This window comes from Eretmochelys imbricata, chromosome 20 (genome assembly GCF_965152235.1).
Source record: "Eretmochelys imbricata isolate rEreImb1 chromosome 20, rEreImb1.hap1, whole genome shotgun sequence".
NCBI classification, from domain to species: Eukaryota; Metazoa; Chordata; order Testudines; family Cheloniidae; genus Eretmochelys; species Eretmochelys imbricata.
In genome coordinates, this window is record NC_135591.1 from 20,946,482 (window position 1) to 20,964,136 (window position 17,655).

A 17,655-nucleotide genomic window follows, 5' to 3' on the forward strand; every position below is an offset into this window, starting at 1 on the left:
ACCTCCCTCCCCGGATTCCTCCCCGTTTCCTCGACAACCCCCTAAGCTCCCGGCTGGTGCTAGAGGCTCAGAGAGGAGCCCCCCTCCCCCCCGGGGGCTCCGCTGAGACCGGGCCAGATGGCCGGGGCTTCCCGATGCCATGTCTGCTCAGGCCCCCCCGCCCAGCCGGCCCGTGGCCAGCCCCAGCTGACGTCACTCGGCTGGAAGAGATGGGGAGCGGAGCGGGGGTTCGCTCCAGCCGGGCGCTTTATAAGGACGGGAGCGGAGCCGCGCGGCTCTCTCCGGCTCGCTCTCAGTCCCGGAGGAGGCCGGGGGGCCGGCTGGTGAGCGGGGGCTCGCGGGGGCTCCCCAGGCCGGGGGCCGAGGGTCGGGAAGCAGGCTGCCGCCCCACCAAGGGGGGATGAGGCAGGGGCCGACATGACCGTGCCGCTGCTGAAGATCGGAGCTGTGCTCAGCACCATGGCCATGGTCACCAACTGGATGTCGCAGACGCTGCCCTCCCTGGTGGGGCTCAACGGCACCACAATCTCCCGGGCTGGCACCTCAGAGAAAATTGTGAGTCCCTATGGCCAGGTGCCCACGTGAGCAGCTGGGGGTGTGGGTGTGTGTGTGGGGGGGAGGATGGGGTGTCCGTCCGTCTGTCCCTCCGTCCGGGTGCCCCGCACGCTGCCAGGTGGCTGACTCGGGGGAGTCCGGGTCTGTCTGTGTCCGGCTGCCTGTGCAGGGACCCTATTGGGGCCGTCTGCGTTTCGCCCCAGCTCCAGCCTGGTGGGGGATGCCCCGGCCTCTCTGCTCCCTGCCCCCCTGCCGTTGATCTCCATGTCCCCCCCCCCCCCCGCTTTGCCTGGAGAGCCCCCCCCGGAGAGCAGTGCGCTGGGGCTGAGCAGGGCGGGACCCCTGGGGGGACAACAGACGAGCGACTGCTCTGTGCTGTGGGTCCCCGTCGTTGTGGGTGGCAGGGGCTGGTTGTTACAGGTTTACTGGCTGCAGCGTTCGCTCCCATCTGTCTGAGCGCGGTGCTGAGCCCGGCGGGGGCCCCGGCGGTCACGCTCCTGCGTTTCCAGACCCCTTTGGCTCCGGTTCCCTTTGTGGGGTGGAGTGGGATTTTCAGACCCTCCTGCACCCATGGCACGGTGGAGAGACGTGTCCCTGCTGTGGTTCCCCCCCGCAAGGCAGCCGGCCCTGGCCCCTGCGGGAGACCAGGCGAGGGGCTGGTGGCCCCCGGCTGCTGCAGGGGGGCCGATGGGGCAGTGTTAGTGACCCTGCCAGCCGGCCCCTCTGGGGGGCAGGTGGTGCAGGCACTGAACGAACTGTAGACCCCCCCCATTCGTTAAATGACTCCCGCCGGGCTGAGCAGCTCCGTCTCCTGAGGCGCCTGGAGCTCCCCCAGGCTCGGCCGGCCGCTCGCGGCTCTTGGCAGCTGGCTTGGAGTGGGGCAGTGCTGGGCGGGGCCCGCTTGGGGCTCCTTAATTGCTTGAAAAATCCTCCCCCGAAAAGAGGAGGACAGCCGTCCGTGCCCCCCAGCCCCTCGCACTGGCAACCTCGCGCCTGCCCGAGTCGATTCTGCACCCACTGGATGCGCCAGAGACTTTGTGCTTTCTCTGGCTTGAATTATGGGCTCCGGCCCAGGGGGTCCCGGCTCTGCCAGCCAGAGAGCCAGCAGCCGGGCCCCTCGGGGCAGCCATGGGCTGGGGACGTGATCCAGGCTTTGCGATGGGATGCGCCCCCTGCCTCTCTCCTGTGCACCTTGGGGCCTCGTTGGGGTGAATTGTTCACTCGTGAACTGGAGCCGTCTTGGCTCGTGTGTCCTTCCCCGAGCCGGGTGTCAGATCCTCCCGCGACTGCTCAGATACGGCGTCCGAAACCTGTCTGCCTCAAACCAACTCAACGCACTGGGGGCAGGGGACTGCAGGGGGCTGGGGGATCCCGGACTGGACGAGCTGGTGGAGGGGGGGGGCAGGGGACTGCAGGGGGGCTGGGGGATCCTGGACTGGACGAGCTGGTGGGGGGGGGGCAGGGGGCTGGAGGATCCTGGACTGGACGAGCTGGTGGGGGGTGGGCAGGGGACTGCAGGGGGCTGGGGGATCCCGGACTGGATGAGCTGGTGTGGGGGGGCGGGCAGGGGACTGCAGGGGGCTGGGGGATTCTCGACTGGATGAGTGGGGGGGGGATCGGGACTGCAGGGGGCTGGGGGGATCCCGGACTGGATGAGCTGCGGGGGGACTGCAGGGGGCTGGGGGAGCCATGGATGAGGGAGCTGGGGATGAGGGGGCTGTAAGGGGCTTGGGGGATCCCGGGCTGGAGGAGCTGGGGGAGACTGCAGGGGGTTGGGAGATCTGGGGTTGGAGGAACTGGGGGGGGACTGGGGGATCTGAGGGGGGGCTGCAGGGGACTGGGAGATCCGGGGCTGGGGGAGCTGGGGCTGAGGGGGCTGCAGGGGACTGGGAGATCTGGGGTTGGAGGAATCATAGAATATCAGGGTTGGAAGGGACCTCAGGAGGTCATCTAGTCCAACCCCCTGCTCAAAGCAGGACCAATCCCCAATTAAATCATCCCAGCCAGGGCTTTGTTAAGCCTGACCTTAAAAACTTCTAAGGAAGGAGATTCTACCACCTCCCTAGGTAACGCATTCAAGTGTTTCACCCCCCTCCTAGTGAAAAAGTTTTTCCTAATATCCAACCTAAACCTCCCCCACTGCAACTTGAGACCATTACTCCTTGTGCTGTCCTCTTCTACCACTGAGAATAGTCTAGAAGCATCCTCTCTGGAACCACCTCTCAGGTAGTTGAAAGCAGCTATCAAATCCCCCCTCATTCTTCTCTTCTGCAGACTAAACAATCCCAGTTCCCTCAGCCTCTCCTCATAAGTCGTGTTCCAGACCCCTAATCATTTTTGTTGCCCTTCGCTGGACTCTCTCCAATTTATCCACATCCTTCTTGTAGTGTGGGGCCCAAAACTGGACACAGTACTCCAGATGAGGCCTCACTAATGACGAATAGAGGGGGACGATCACGTCCCTCGATCTGCTCGCTATGCCCCTACTTATACAGCCCAAAACCTGGATTTGTGCTGGAAATGGCCTAACCTGAAGATTACTTTAGATAAGCTATTACCAGCAGGACAGTGGGGTGGGAGGAGGTATTGGTTCATATTCTCTGTGTATATATAAAGTCTGCTGCAGTTTCCACGGTATGCATCTGATGAAGTGAGCTGTAGCTCACGAAAGCTCATGCTCAAATAAATTGGTTAGTCTCTAAGGTGCCACAAGTCCTCCTTTTCTTTTTGCGAATACAGACTAACACGGCTGTTACTCTGAAACCTGTCAAAATGCCATTGACCTTCTTGGCAACAAGGGCACACTGCTGACTCATATCCAGCTTCTCGTCCACTGTCACCCCTAGGTCCTTTTCCGCAGAACTGCTGCCTAGCCGTTCGGTCCCTAGTCTGTAGCTGTGCATTGGATTCTTCCGTCCTAAGTGCAGGACCCTGCACTTATCCTTATTGAACCTCATCAGATTTCTTTCGGCCCAATCCTCCAATTTGTCTAGGTCCCTCTGTATCCTATCCCTACCCTCCAACGTATCTACCACTCCTCCCAGTTTAGTGTCATCCGCAAATTTGCTGAGAGTGCAATCTACACCATCCTCCAGATCATTTATGAAGATATTGAACAAAACCGGCCCCAGGACCGACCCTTGGGGCACTCCACTTGACACCGGCTGCCAACTAGACATGGAGCCATTGATCACTACCCGTTGAGCCCAACAATCTAGCCAGCTTTCTACCCACCTTATAGTGCATTCATCCAGCCCATACTTCTTTAACTTGCTGAAAAGAATACTGTGGGAGACCCGTGTCAAAAGCTTTGCTAAAGTCAAGAAACAATACATCCACTGCTTTCCCTTCATCCACAGAACCAGTAATCTCATCATAGAAGGCGATTAGATTAGTCAGGCATGACCTTCCCTTGGTGAATCCATGCTGCCTGTTCCTGATCACTTTCCTCTCATGTAAGTGCTTCAGGATTGATTCCTTGAGGACCTGCTCCATGATTTTTCCGGGGACTGAGGTGAGGCTGACTGGCCTGTAGTTCCCAGGATCCTCCTTCTTCCCTTTTTTAAAGATTGGCACTACATTAGCCTTTTTCCAGTCATCTGGGACTTCCCCCGTTCGCCACGAGTTTTCAAAGATAAAGGCCAATGGCTCTGCAATCACAGCTGCCAATTCCTTTAGCACTCTCGGATGCAACTCGTCCGGCCCCATGGACTTGTGCACGTCCAGCTTTTCTAAATAGTCCCTAACCACCTCTATCTCCACAGAGGGCTGGCCATCTACTCCCCATGTTGTGATGCCCAGCGCAGCAGTCTGGGAGCTGTCCTTGTTCGTGAAGACAGAGGCAAAAAAAGCATTGAGTACATTAGCTTTTTCCACATCCTCTGTCACTAGGTTGCCTCCCTCATTCAGTAAGGGGCCCACACTTTCCTTGGCTTTCTTCTTGTTGCCAACATACCTGAAGAAACCCTTCTTGTTACTCTTGACATCTCTTGCTAGCTGCAGCTCCAGGTGCGATTTGGCCCTCCTGATTTCATTCCTACATGCCCGAGCAATATTTTTATACTCTTCCCTGGTCATATGTCCAACCTTCCACTTCTTGTGAGCTTCTTTTTTATGTTTAAGATCCACTAGGATTTCACCGTTAAGCCAAGCTGGTCGCCTGCCATATTTACTATTCTTTCGATTCATCAGGATGGTTTGTCCCTGTAACCTCAACAGGGATTCCTTGAAATACAGCCAGTTCTCCTGGACTCCTTTCCCCTTCATGTTAGTCCCCCAGGGGATCCTACCCATCCGTTCCCTGAGGGAGTCGAAGTCTGCTTTCCTGAAGTCCAGGGTCTGTATCCTGCTGCTTACCTTTCTTCCCTGCGTCAGGATCCTGAACTCAACCAACTCATGGTCACTGCCTCCCAGATTCCCATCCACTTTTGCTTCCCCCACTAATTCTTCCCGGTTTGTGAGCAGCAGGTCAAGAAAAGCTCCCCCCCTAGTTGGCTCCTCTAGCACTTGCACCAGGAAATTGTCCCCTACGCTTTCCAAAAACTTCCTGGATTGTCTGTGCACCGCTGTATTGCTCTCCCAGCAGATATCAGGAAAATTAAAGTCGCCCATGAGAACCAGGGCGTGCGATCTAGTAGCTTCTGCGAGTTGCCGGAAGAAAGCCTTATCCACCTCATCCCCCTGGGCCGGTGGTCTATAGCAGACTCCCACCACGACATCACTCTTGTTGCTCACGCTTCTAAACTTAATCCAGAGACACTCAGGTTTTTCTGCAGTTTCGTACCGGAGCTCTGAGCAGTCATACTGCTCCCTTACATACAGTGCTACTCCCCCACCTTTTCTGCCCTGAGGAACTGGGTGGGACACAACTGCAGGGGGCTGGGGAGGTGGGGGGAACTGCAGGGGGCTGGGGGAGTCAGGGATGGGGAGCTGGGGATGAGGGGGCTACAGGGGGCTGGGAGATCCGGGGTTGCAGGAGCTGGGGAGGGTACTGCAGGGGGTTTGGGGAGCTGGAGGGGGGATTGGAGGAGCTGGGGGTGAGGGGACTGCAGGGAGTTGGAGGGGCTGGGGATGTGGGGGGTGGACTCTGGGCCCACTGCGGGTCCCGTGTGGCATTTGCAGGGGGACCTGCCGCCGCTGCTGGAGAGGAGGGAATGGCCCCGATTCTGTGTGGATCGGGAGCAGCTCAGGGGAAGTGGCTGCTGTGAAGCTGGTCCAGCTTGCTCAGATCCTCGTTAACCCCAGCTACGGCCCTAACGAGTGTGGAGGGTGTGGTAGAGGTTGCTACCCCCCCCCCCCCAAGGAGCTGGGCTGTGTGGGTGCTGGCCCTGTGGAAGGGTGGGGCAGTGACTGTGGGGGGAATTTTCCCTGCCCCAGAGCACAGCCTGGAGAGCAAAGCACCCTGGGGCTGGCAGGGGGGAAAGTGATTGTAATGGCCGCCCCGTGCTTCCCCCCCCGCAGCCCTCACCCAAGCCCTAAACTGCTGATTTGTCTCTCCTGTGCAAGCTGCCTGGTCCGGCGGGGGCTGGGGGCTGCGCCGATGTGAATGGGCACCACTCCCTTGGCTCTGCTGGGGTGGGGGGGTCGCACATTGCAGGCGGCTTCCTGGGGCATCGGCACTGAGGGGAAGCGCTCGGGGTGGGGGTCGGCATGTTTAGCCCAGGCTGGTTTGAAGCCCCGGCTCCGTGGGCGCGGTTTGGTTCTCCGGCTTGGTGGTTGGCAGCACCCTGCAGCGCGGGCTGCCTTCGCGCTGGGGCTGCGCAGGGAATAATGATCCACTTGCCTGCCTGCAGGACGCCTGGGTTCCTTCCCCGGTGCTGGCGGCTGCCTGCCGTGAGTGAGTTTGAGTTAATGCACCCGTCGGCCGGGGCTGGAGCGCGGGGCCCCGGGAGGCAGTGTCCTGAGCCCTGCTCCTTGCCCGGACAGCGACTGGGCACCAGCCGTGGCCATGCAGAGCAGGGCGGCAGCCGCCGGGGCTGGGGGGCACCATGCTGTGTGCTCTGACCCCCTGTGCCCGGCTTTGCTGCCGTTCCCTGCCAGCAGAGCTGGGGGGCAAGCGGGGCTCTGCTTGCTGTCTGTCCACCCCGTCCGTCCATCGTAAAATCTCTCACTGTAACGGGGAGCCTCCGGATCAGGCGTTTTGCTCACAGTCCCTCCCCGTGGGGCACTCAGAGCTCGCTGTGGCGGCCCCCCACAGCTGTTGGGTGTAGGGCAGCCCCTCTGCCTGTGGCAGGTTTCCATGGCGATTGCTGTGGTGTGAGGGGGAGACGGGGCAGCAGGAGTGGGTCATGGACACGCACGTGTGTGCACATGCGGTGTGCACAGACCGGGGCGTGCACACGAGCCCTTGGGTGTGTTCCCGGGTTGTTCCCATGCCTGCTGGCCTGCCGCGAGCTCAGCCAGAAATGCCTCGCTGGGCTCTGGGTCTGGACCCCCCTTGGGGCTGCCTGCAGCGCCCTGTTGGGGCGACCTGCGTCCGCCGACATTTGGGAAACCACCCCCTCCCCCCCAGCCAGGGCACCTGTGGTTTGACTTGGCCGGCGGCTCAAAGCTGTTTGATGGGGTGATGCCAGTGGAGTTGGCATGTTTCCCAATGGGGTGCCCTGCGGGGGCAGAGCTAGATTCCCCCACCTCCCCACACCCCCTTGTTGGCTTGGGCTCAGCCGGGAGCCTGGTCCCATCTGCCCTGGCATTGGCAGGCGTGGGTGGCTCTGGCTGTTGGTGCTAACTCAGCATTTCAGGACCACCGTGCTCTGGACAGCTCCTCTTATCTCCCTGCTCGGGGCCCGCGGGAGCCCGGCGCAGGACAGCAGGACAGCCTGGGGTGCGTCTCTGGGCCAGAAGCCAGCATGCCGCAGGACAGGCCCAGTAAACTCGGCTCTCACGCAAACACCCACCGGTGCTTCCCTTACCTGCGTTCCTGCAGCAGCCATAAGTGGGGATCAGTGCCCCACTGTGACAAAACAGAGAGAGAGACTTCATGGTTGTTGTATGTCTGGGCAGGGCCCGGCATGACGGGCCCCCCATCTCGGTCGCTGTACGTCTGGGCAGGGCCCGGCGCCCCGGGGCCCCCATCTCGTTGCTGTGCATCTGGGCAGGGCCCGGCGTGACGGGGCCCCCATCTCGGTCGCTGTGTGTCTGGGCAGGGCCCGGCGTGACGGGGCCCCGATCTCAGTCGCTGTGTTTCTGGGCAGGGCCCGGCACGATGGGCCCCCCATCTCGGTCACTGTGTTTCTGGGCAGGGCCCTGTGCGAAGGGGCCCCCATCTCAGTCGCTGTGCGTCTGGGCAGGGCCCGGCGCGACGGGGCCCCCATCTCAGTTGTCTAGATGCTGTTGCAATGTAAATAAACCTGTGGCAGACCAGGAATTGACCCAGGTGTCCTGGGTCTCAGTCCTTGTCTAGACCATGTAGCCCCAACCCACTGTTATTGTGGGTCCACTGAGGTAATGCAGGCCGGCCTGGATCCCTGGCTAGCAGCTCTGTTGAGCTCTGAGTTGCTGGCTGTCCCATTACAGCAGAAATGGCCTGAGACCCCCCCACACAGCCGGCGGCTAGGGCTGGAGTTTCCAAGTAGGCCTGAGGAGGAGTTTTGGGTGCCCCTGGTAGCTTTGGCAGCCTTCATCCAGAGCCCTCAAAGCTGGATCAGCCCATTGTCCCCATGGAGAGGTTAAGTGACTTGCCTGTGAGCACAGGGAGTTGTTGGCAGAGCATGGAAGAACCCAGGAGTCCTGATCTCCGGATCCCCTGCTTGCGCTGCCCCAGGTAGAGAGCTACGCTGGGGAAATAGGTCTCCTCCATGGCCACGCGTTGGGCTTGTTGGATGGTTCTTCTCCAGATGATCAGACTTGTCTTCAAAGCTGTCTGCGTTGTGTAATTCCAACTTCCAGGAGCCAATGCGGCTCCAGCTGCGGCTCCAGCTGGGTTTGCCTTTGGATTCCTCCTCTCGTGCTCGGCTCTCTGGTCAGACGCCAGGGGGAACACGGCCCGCCGGCTCTCCCTCTGACTGGGCACACGGGGCCAGCACAGTCGTACCCCTGATAGCCTCTCAGTTCTCCTGGCTATGGGAGCTCCGGCTCTGTGCCCGTCCTCCAGCCCGGTGCCTGCCTCCGTGCCCCAGGCTGCTCCTGCTGCCAAACATCCTCCCAGCATCTGGCTCCAGCCAGCCAATAACTGCTCCTGGCAGAGATTTTCCTTCCACATTAAGAGCTGACGCAGGCGACCCCATGCCAGCTCCTGCCTTTCCCGGAGAGCTGCTGTGTGCGAATGCTATTAAAAGCCTGCAGGCCGCCCTCCTTCTGCATGGAAATACCTCCGGATCGCGGGGAAGGCTGCGTGCTGCCCAAATGGGAAAGTATTGGGAAGCCACCAGCTTGGGGGAGAGTGCGGGGCGGGGCTGCTGCCTGCCCCCTCAAGCGGGACCCCTTGGCTGGCTGGGCTGGGTGCCGGGTGGGAACCTGGGCCGTGCCTCTTAACCTTGTAATTACTGAGCTCCTTTGCATGAGCCCCTCTTTGGAGTTGGCAGGGTCCTCGACACAGGAGATGAGATTGTAGATATTCCAGTGACCCCTAGAGACCCTGAATGAGATGGGGGGGGCTGTTATGCCAGGTGCTGCAGAGACAGCAAGAGATGGACCGTGCCCCAGAGAGCTCAGAGTCCAAAGAGAGAGGATGGAAGGGGAAACTGAAGCACAGAGCAGGGCACTGCCAGAGCCTGGAGTAGAACTCAGGAGGCCTGAGTCCCAGGCCAGCCGACCATCCTGCCTCTCCCATTTTCTAACTCATGGTTGAGGTGTCGTGGGCTTCGTGTTCAATCAGATCTTGCTCAGTGTATTTCGTTGCTGTAATGGGGCTTATAAACTCATGACTGGTGTGGAGAAAGTAAATAGGGAAGCGTTATTTACTCCTTCTCATAACACAATCACTAGGGGTCACCAAATGAAGTTAATAGGCAGCAGGTTTAAAACAGACAAAAGGAAGGTTTCAGAGTAGCAGCTGTGTTAGTCTGTATTCACAAAAAGAAAAGGAGTACTTGTGGTACCTTAGAGACTAGCCAATTTATTTGAGCATGAGCTTTCGTGAGCTACAGCTCACTTCATCGGAAGTATTTCTTCACACAATGCACAGTCAATCTGTGGAACTCCTTGCCAGAGGATGTTGTGAAGGCCAAGACTATAAGAGAGTTCAAAAAATAATTAGATAAGTTCATGGAGAATAGGTCCATCAATGGCTTTTAGCCAGGATGGGCAGGGATGGTGTCCCGAGCCTCTGTTTGCCAGAGGCTGGGAGTGGGCGACAGGGGACGGATCACTTGGTGATTCCCTGTTCTGTTCAATCCCTCTGGGGCACCTGGCGTTGGCCACTGCTCGCCCCAGTTGCTTCCACGCTGCTGGCTCATGCGGCAAACATGTCCCGTGTGCGCCCCTGGGAATGCCCAACCCCCAGCTCCCACGTGCCCAGAGTCGCGTTTCGGGCCTGAATGCAGCCGGCTCGTCCGGGGCAGCTTTGCCTGCGGATCTGGCCCAGGGCTGGCTCATGTCAAGCGGAACCGCCCCGTTATTACACGGTCAGTGCTTGTGTGGCCCGGTCATTATTGTCACTCCCGGGGAAGCAGTTGTTGCTTTACGGTAGTTGGCTAATCGCTGGGCACTCAGTGGTGTTCCTCGCAAAATCATTGCTCAGGATGAAGTAACGCTGCTGATGTGGCTGGAACGGGCCATCTCGCCCGCGTGCTCCTCAGCAGCGCTCGGCCCTTAGCTCTGGGGGCAGAGTCTCAGCTGCCTTGTGCAGTTGTTCACACGAGTGGAAGGATTATGCCCCCTCTGCACTAGTGCAAACAAAGGGGGAGGGCAGTGGGGGGTCTGGCCCCACCTTTTTATATAGCATCCTTCACCCCAAACGAGATTGGTGAAGTGTGTCGCCCACGACTGACATGCAGCCCGTGCTGGACTAGGATAGAGCAGCTGTTTCACGTGAGATGATGTGGTCGAGTGCAGGGCACTGGGCTGGGAATCAGGAGACCGGTCTGCTCCTGGGTGCCCCTAGGCGACCTCTCTCAACCCTTTGGGGCAGGCTCTGGCTCTCCCTGTGCCATAAGAACGGCCAGACTGGGTCAGAGCAAAGGTCTATCTAGCCCAATATCCTGTCTTCTGACATTGGCCAATGGCAGGTGCCCCAGAGGGAATGAACAGAACAGGGCAATTATCGAGTGATCCATCCCCTGTTGCCCATTCCCAGCTTCTGGCAAACAGAGGCTAGGGACACCTTCCCTGCCCATCCTGGCTACTAGCCATTCTTGGACCTGTCCTCCAGGAACTTATCTAGTTCTTTTTTGAACCCTGTTATAGTCTTGGTCTTCACAACATCCTCTGGCAAGGAGTTCCACAGGTTGACTGTGCGTTGTGTGAAAAAATACTTCCTTTTATTTGTTTTAAACCTGCTGCCTATGAATTTCATTTGGTGATCCTTAGCTCATGTGTTATGAGGAGTAAATAACACTTTCTCCTGATTCACTTTCTCCACACCAGTCATGGTTTTATAGACCTCAATCGTATCCCCACCCTTAGTCGTCTCTTTTGCAAACTGAAAAGTCCCAGTTTTATTAATCTCTCCTCATACGGAAGCCGTTCCATCCCCCTCATCATTTTTGTTGCCCTTTTCTGAACCTTTTCCAATTCCAATCTCTCTTTTTGGAGATGGGGCAACCACATCTGCACGCAGTATTCAAGATGTGAGTGTACCATGGATTTATATAGAGGCAATGTGACATTTTCTGTCTTATGATGTATCCCTTTCTTAATGATTCCCCACATTCTGTTCGCTTTTTTGACGGCCGCTACACATTGAGTGGATGTTTTCAGAGAACTCTCCACAAGGCCTCCAAGATCTTTCTTGAGTATTAACAGCGAATTTAGACCCCATCATTTTATATGTATAGTTGGGATTATGTTTTCCAACGTGCATTACTTGGCATTTATCAACATTGAATGTCATCTGCCATTTTGTTGCCCAGTCACCCAGTTTTGTGAGATCCTTTTGTAGCTCTTTGCTGTCTGCCTGGGACTTAACTCTCTTGAGCAATTTTGTATCCTCTGCAAATTTTTACTCACTGTTTACCTCTTTTTCCAGATCATTTATGAATATGCTGAATAGTACTGGTCCCAGAACTGACCCCTGGGGGACACCACTATTTACCTCTCTCCATTCTGAAAACTGACCATTGATTCCTACCCTTTGTTTCGTGTCTTTTAGCCAGTTACCAATCCATGAGAGAACCTTCCCTCTTATCCCATGACAACTTACTTTGCTTAAAAGCCTTTGTTGTGGGACCTTGTCAAAGGCTTTCTGAAAATCTGAGTACACTATATCCACTGGATCCCCCTTGTCCACATGTTTGTTGACCCCCTCAAAGAATTCTAGTAGATTGGTGAGGCGTGATTTCCCTTCACAAAAACCATGTTGACTCTTCCCCAACGAATTATGTTCATCTCTGTGTCTGACAATATTGTTCTTTATTATCATTTTAATCAGTTTGCCCGGTACTGAAGTCAGGCTTACCACCCTGTAATTGCCAGGGTCTCCTCTGGAGCCCTTTTTAAAAATTGTCATCACATTAGCTCCCCTCCAGCCATTTGGTACAAAAGCTGATTTAAATGATCGGTTACAGATCACAGTTAGTAGTTCTGCAATTTCACATTTGAGTTCCCTCAGAACTCTTGAGTGAATCCCATCTGGTCCTGGTGACTTGTTACTGTTTAATTTATCAGTTTGTTCCAAAACCTCCTCTAATGACACCTCAATCTGGGACAGTTCCTCAGATTTGTCACCTAAAAAGAATGGCTTAGGTTTAGGAATCTCCCTCACATCCTCGGCCGTGAAGACCGATGCAAAGAATTCATTTAGTTTCTTTGCAAGGACCTTATTGTCCTTGAGTGCTCCTTTAGCATCTCGATCATCCAGCGGACCCACTGGTTGTTAGCAGGCTTCCTGCTTCTGATCTACTTAATTTTTTTTTTGCTATTACTTTGAGTCTTTGGCTAGCTGTTCTTCAAATTCTTTTTTGGCCTTCCTAATTGTGTTTTTACACTTCGCTTGCCAGAGTTTATGCTCCTTTCTATTTTCCTCACTAGGATTTAACTTCCACTTTTTAAAGGATGCCTTTTTGCCTCTCGCTGATTCTTTTACTTTGTTGTTTAGCCGCTGTGGCACTTTTTTGGTTCTCTTACTATGTTTGTTAATTTGGGGTATACGTTGAAGTTGAGCCTCTATTATGGTGTCTTTGAAAAGTTTCCATGCAGCTTGCAGGGATTTCACTTCTGGTGCTGCCCCTTTTAATTTCTGTTTCGCTAACTTCCTCATTTCTGTGGAGTTCCCCTGTCTGAAATCAAATGCTACTGTGTTGGGCTGCTGGGGTGTTTTCCCCGCCACAGGGATGTTAAATTTAATTAGATTATGGTCACTATTACCAAGCGGTCCAGCTATATTCAACTCTTGGACCAGATCCTGTGGTCCACTTAGGACTAAATCAGGAGTTCCCTCTCCTCTGGTGGGTTCCAGGACTAGTTGCTCCAAGAAGCAGCCATTTAAGGTGTCAAGAAACTTTATCTCTGCATCCCGGCCTGAGGTGACATGGACCCAACCAATCTGGGGATAGTTGAAATCCCCCATTATTTATTAAGTTTTTTATTTTAATAGCCTCTCTAATCTCCCTGAGCGTTTCACAGTCACTGTCACCATCCTGGTCAGGTGGTCGGTAATAGATCCCTACTGCTATAGTCTTATTACTCGACCACAGAATTGCTATCCAGAGAGACTCTATGGTTCAGTCAACACTGGTTCTCCACTTGGGGTAACTCCCTTCTCTTCACGTATCAGTATAATAATGCCTGCATCTGTAATTTTCACTCCATGCATCCGATGAAGTGGGTTCTAGCCCACGAAAGCTTATGCCCAAATAAATCTGTTAGTCTTTAAGGTGCTACCGTACTCCTCGTTATTTTTGTGGATACAGACTGACATGGCTACCCCATGACACATGGTACAGTTTGGTTCATTTAAGATTTTTACTTCATTTGATTCTACGCTTTCTTTCACATATAGTGCCACTCCCCCACCAGCACGACCTGTTCTGTCCTTCCCATATAATTTGTACCCCGGTATCACTGTGTCCCATTGATTATCCTCATTCCACCAAGTTTCTGTGATGCCTATTAGATCAATATCCTCATTTAATATGAGGCACTTGAGTTCACCTATCTTGTTATTTAGACTTCTAGCATTGGGATATAAGCACATTAAGAACTTGTCACTTTTTAGCTGTCTGCCATTGCATGATGTGATTGAATGAGACTCTTTTTCATTTGACTGTTTCTCATCATTAAAATCCTACCTGTATTTTATCATCTTCCATCCTCTCCCCCTTACTAGGACATAGAGAATCTCCATTAATAGATCCTCCCCCTAAGGGATGTCTCTTTCTGAACCATGTGCTCCTCCGCACCTCTCTGCTTTCACCCAGCCCTTAGTTTAAAAACTGCTCTACAACCTTTTTAATGTTAAGTGCCAGCAATCTGGTTCCAATCTGGTTTAGGTGGAGCCCATCCCTCCTGTATAGGCACCTCCTTTCCCAAAAGTTTCCCCAGTTCCTAATAAATTGGAACCCCTCCTGCCTACACCGTCGTCTCATCCACGCATTGAGACCTTGCAGTGTCTGTGCAGTGCCCGGCATGACAGGGCCCCGATCTTAGTTTGTGCCTCTCTAGGACCGGCGCTGTGAATGGTGGGTCCTGGCCCCTGGAAGAGGCTGATTCTCTGACCCACTGGAGTAAGGGGCATTCGGTGTCAGCCTTTGGAAGGCTCCAGGGAGCAGCGATTTAGAAAACATGACCTGTGAGAAAAGCCTGAGAACTGGGCCTGTCTACTCTCGAGGAGGCAGGAGGAGGGGGCTGGTCAGAGTTGACCGTTATGGAAAGGGTAGCTCTGAAGAGGACAGGGCTGAATTCTAAATTAGCTGGTAGCACCCACATGAAAGGTCTTGGACTCAACGGGGATTGTTCTGGGGGAGTGGCCGTGCAGTGCCTAGCAGTGGTCAGAAACACTCAGTAGGAGCTCTTAGACAAGAGAGAAAATATCATCATGCCACTGTATAAATCCCTGGTTTGCCCGCAGCCTGCATACTATGGCCAGTTCTGATCCCCCACCCCTCCACCTCATCTCAGAAAGGGCATCATGGCACTGGAAACAAAAATACAAGAACTGGGGTCACTCAAGGAAATGGACAGGCAGGAAGTTTTAATACAAACAAAAGGAAGTATTTCTTCACACAACACAAGACCCGTGGAACTCCTTGCCAGGGGATGCTCTGAAGGCCAAAAGTATAACTGGATTTGAAAGAGGAGGAGATAAGTTCATGATGGATAGGTCCATTAGTGTCTGCTAACCAGGTCAGGGATGCAGCCGCATGCTGGGGATGACCATAAACCTCTGATTGCCGAGTGCAATGGGGCCAGGGGGTGCTGGTAATTTTCTGGGCAGCGCCCAGCACGATGGGGCCTTGGCCATGGCTGGTACTCCTGGGCACTACCATAATACACCTAATAACTAACGTACAGCACCCTGCACAATGGGGGGCCTGGTGTATAACGGGCTACTGGGTGCTACTGTAATATACCTAATACATAATGTACAGCACCCAGTGGCCCGGAGTGTGGGGGAGTCCAGGCCCTGCACCCCTCTTCCTGGGATTCACTGAGACGCTCAGTCAGCCAATAAAACAGAAGATTTATTGGACAACAGGAACACAGTCCAAAACAGAGCTTGTGGGTACAACCAGGACCCCTCAGTCAAGTCCTTCTGGGAGAGCAGGGAGCTTAGACCCCAGCCCTGGGGTTCCCTGCGTTCCTCCACCCAGCCCCAAACTGAAACTAAAACCCACCCAGCAGGCTCCCTCCTGCAGCCTGTCTTCACATTCCTGGGCAGAGGTGTCACCTCCCCCTCCCCGTCCTGGCTCAGGTGACAGGCTCTCAGGTCTCCCATCCCCAGGGCACATTCCCAGGTCAACACTCGCCCCTCCCTGCTGCGTCACATCGTCACACCTGGCACAATGGGGGGGCCTGGGCCATGGCTGGGGCTCCTGGGCACTACCTTAATACACCTAATAACTAACGTACAGCACCCTGCACAATGGGGGGCCTGGTCTAAATCGGGCTACTGGGTGCTACTGTAATACACCTAATACATAATGTACAGCGCCTGGCACAATGGGGGGCCAGGGCCATGGCTGGGGCTCCCAGGTGCTTCCACTGTACAGCTAATTAATACGAATGATGCTATTGCCCTGGTACTGGGCTCGGTGCAGGGGTGCCGGCTGAGATTCTCTGGCCTGTGCTACCCAGGGGGTCGGGCTGGAGGGTGCCCGTGGCAATCCGTGACTCCAGGAGGATGGGGCTTGCTGAGGTTCTGACCAGGCGGCTGCAACGGGGCTGCCTGCAGGTGCAGGGCTCAGTGACCCGAGAGGGCCCCTTCCAGTCCCGTGTTCCTAGGGAACCCTCTCCGGACACAGGCTGCCCCGTCTGCAATGTGCTTCCACCAGCTCTTGGCATTTCTTACCCCTCAGTAAACGGTCTGGACATGGGTCCCTTACAACGAGTCCCCCCCCGCAACAGCAGAACGGTTCCCGCGTGCCGAGGAATGGCCTCTCTTCTCCGGCATGCACCTGAAGGAGCCCCAAAGCAAATATCTCCTTGTTGCCAGAGCTGCTGCTCGTCTGAGCCTGGGTTAGAGCGTGAAATGGCTTTCTGGGAGAAAGGAGCATTTCTGTGGCAAGGTTTGCGTCTTTCTGGATATTTTGGTTCATGGCTGAAAGGAAAGAAAATGATCAGAGAAGTTCCATTCTGTTTGAACTGAATCTTTTTGTTTCCAAAAATTAGAAAGAAATGGGGGAGGAGGAAGGAGGGGAAAACAAAACAGCCCCCTTCTAACCCCCCAATGAATTTTTCTGGTTTCCTAATCTAAGTTTTCAGTTTGGGGGTTTTCATCCAAAAAAGGGGGAAAATGCTGGAAATTTTAGGGGGGAAAACCATTTCCCCCCCTGAAGTTTCCCACAGGAAATTTTTTCCCCCTGTCCCAGCTGATGCCCCGGATTGTGGAGCACCGAGAGTCCTTAATTCTCTGCAGCTGCCCCCCCCCCGGCCCCCCGTCATGGTGAGTTGTCACAAAGATGCTTGGCAGGCAGCAGACTCCCCAAGACATCTCTTGCCTAGCAGCTGGATTTCTTAGCAAGCCCTTGTCTCTGCACATCTCTTTGCCACGTTGTCGCATCACGTTACAGGCTCCTGTCACACCCCAGCCTGGCGCTTGGTGTGAAGGGATGTGACAGGAAATGGCCTGCTGGGATGTGGTGCCCTGGGACTTGTCAGCTGGGATGTGGATTATTTTATTGCTGTATGCACAGCACGGCTAAGCAGGGCTGTGTTGGGAGCACGTAATACAGACACAGGGGGTAGAATCGCTGGACTGGATCGGACCAGGGCTAGAATAATTGCTACTTTGAGGTCACACTGGGGGCAGCTCCTCCTCTCAGAGCGATGGGCTCAGGCTCGCTGCAGACCCAGGCCGTGTCGCTATGTCAGTTACATCTGGGGCAGCCCCCCCAGAGCAATGGGCTCAGGCTCGCTGCAGACCCAGGCCGTGTCGCTATGTCAGTTACATCTGGGGCAGCCCCCCCCTCCCCCCCCAGAGCGATGGGCTCAGGCTCGCTGCAGACCCAGGCCGTGTCACTATGTCAGTTACATCTGGGGCAGCCCCCCCCTCCCCCCCCAGAGCGATGGGCTCAGGCTCGCTGCAGACCCAGGCCGTGTCGCTATGTCAGTTACATCTGGGGCAGCCCCCCCCTCTCAGAGCGATGGGCTCAGGCTCTCTGCAGACCCAGGCCGTGTCGCTATGTCAGTTACATCTGGGGCAGCCCCCCCCTCCCCCCCCAGAGCGATGGGCTCAGGCTCGCTGCAGACCCAGGCCGTGTCACTATGTCAGTTACATCTGGGGCAGCCCCCCCCTCCCCCCCCCAGAGCGATGGGCTCAGGCTCGCTGCAGACCCAGGCCGTGTC

The 17,655-nt window shown here is 55.6% G+C and overlaps 1 protein-coding gene across 5 annotated transcripts in view; it reads left to right on the forward strand.

The window, feature by feature from the left end:
• The first annotated feature begins 417 nt into the window (after positions 1–417).
• Positions 418–17,655, forward strand: part of OLFM2 (olfactomedin 2) — a 74,550-nt gene continuing 57,312 nt past the window's right edge. Inside the window, exons 1-3 of one of the 5 annotated variants that reach the window (XM_077838586.1) lie at positions 418–538; positions 590–595; positions 15,416–15,438. In XM_077838586.1, the coding sequence (XP_077694712.1) occupies positions 418–538; positions 590–595; positions 15,416–15,438 (150 nt within the window). The other 4 variants (XM_077838584.1, XM_077838585.1, XM_077838583.1 and 1 more) reach the window with 4 other exon arrangements.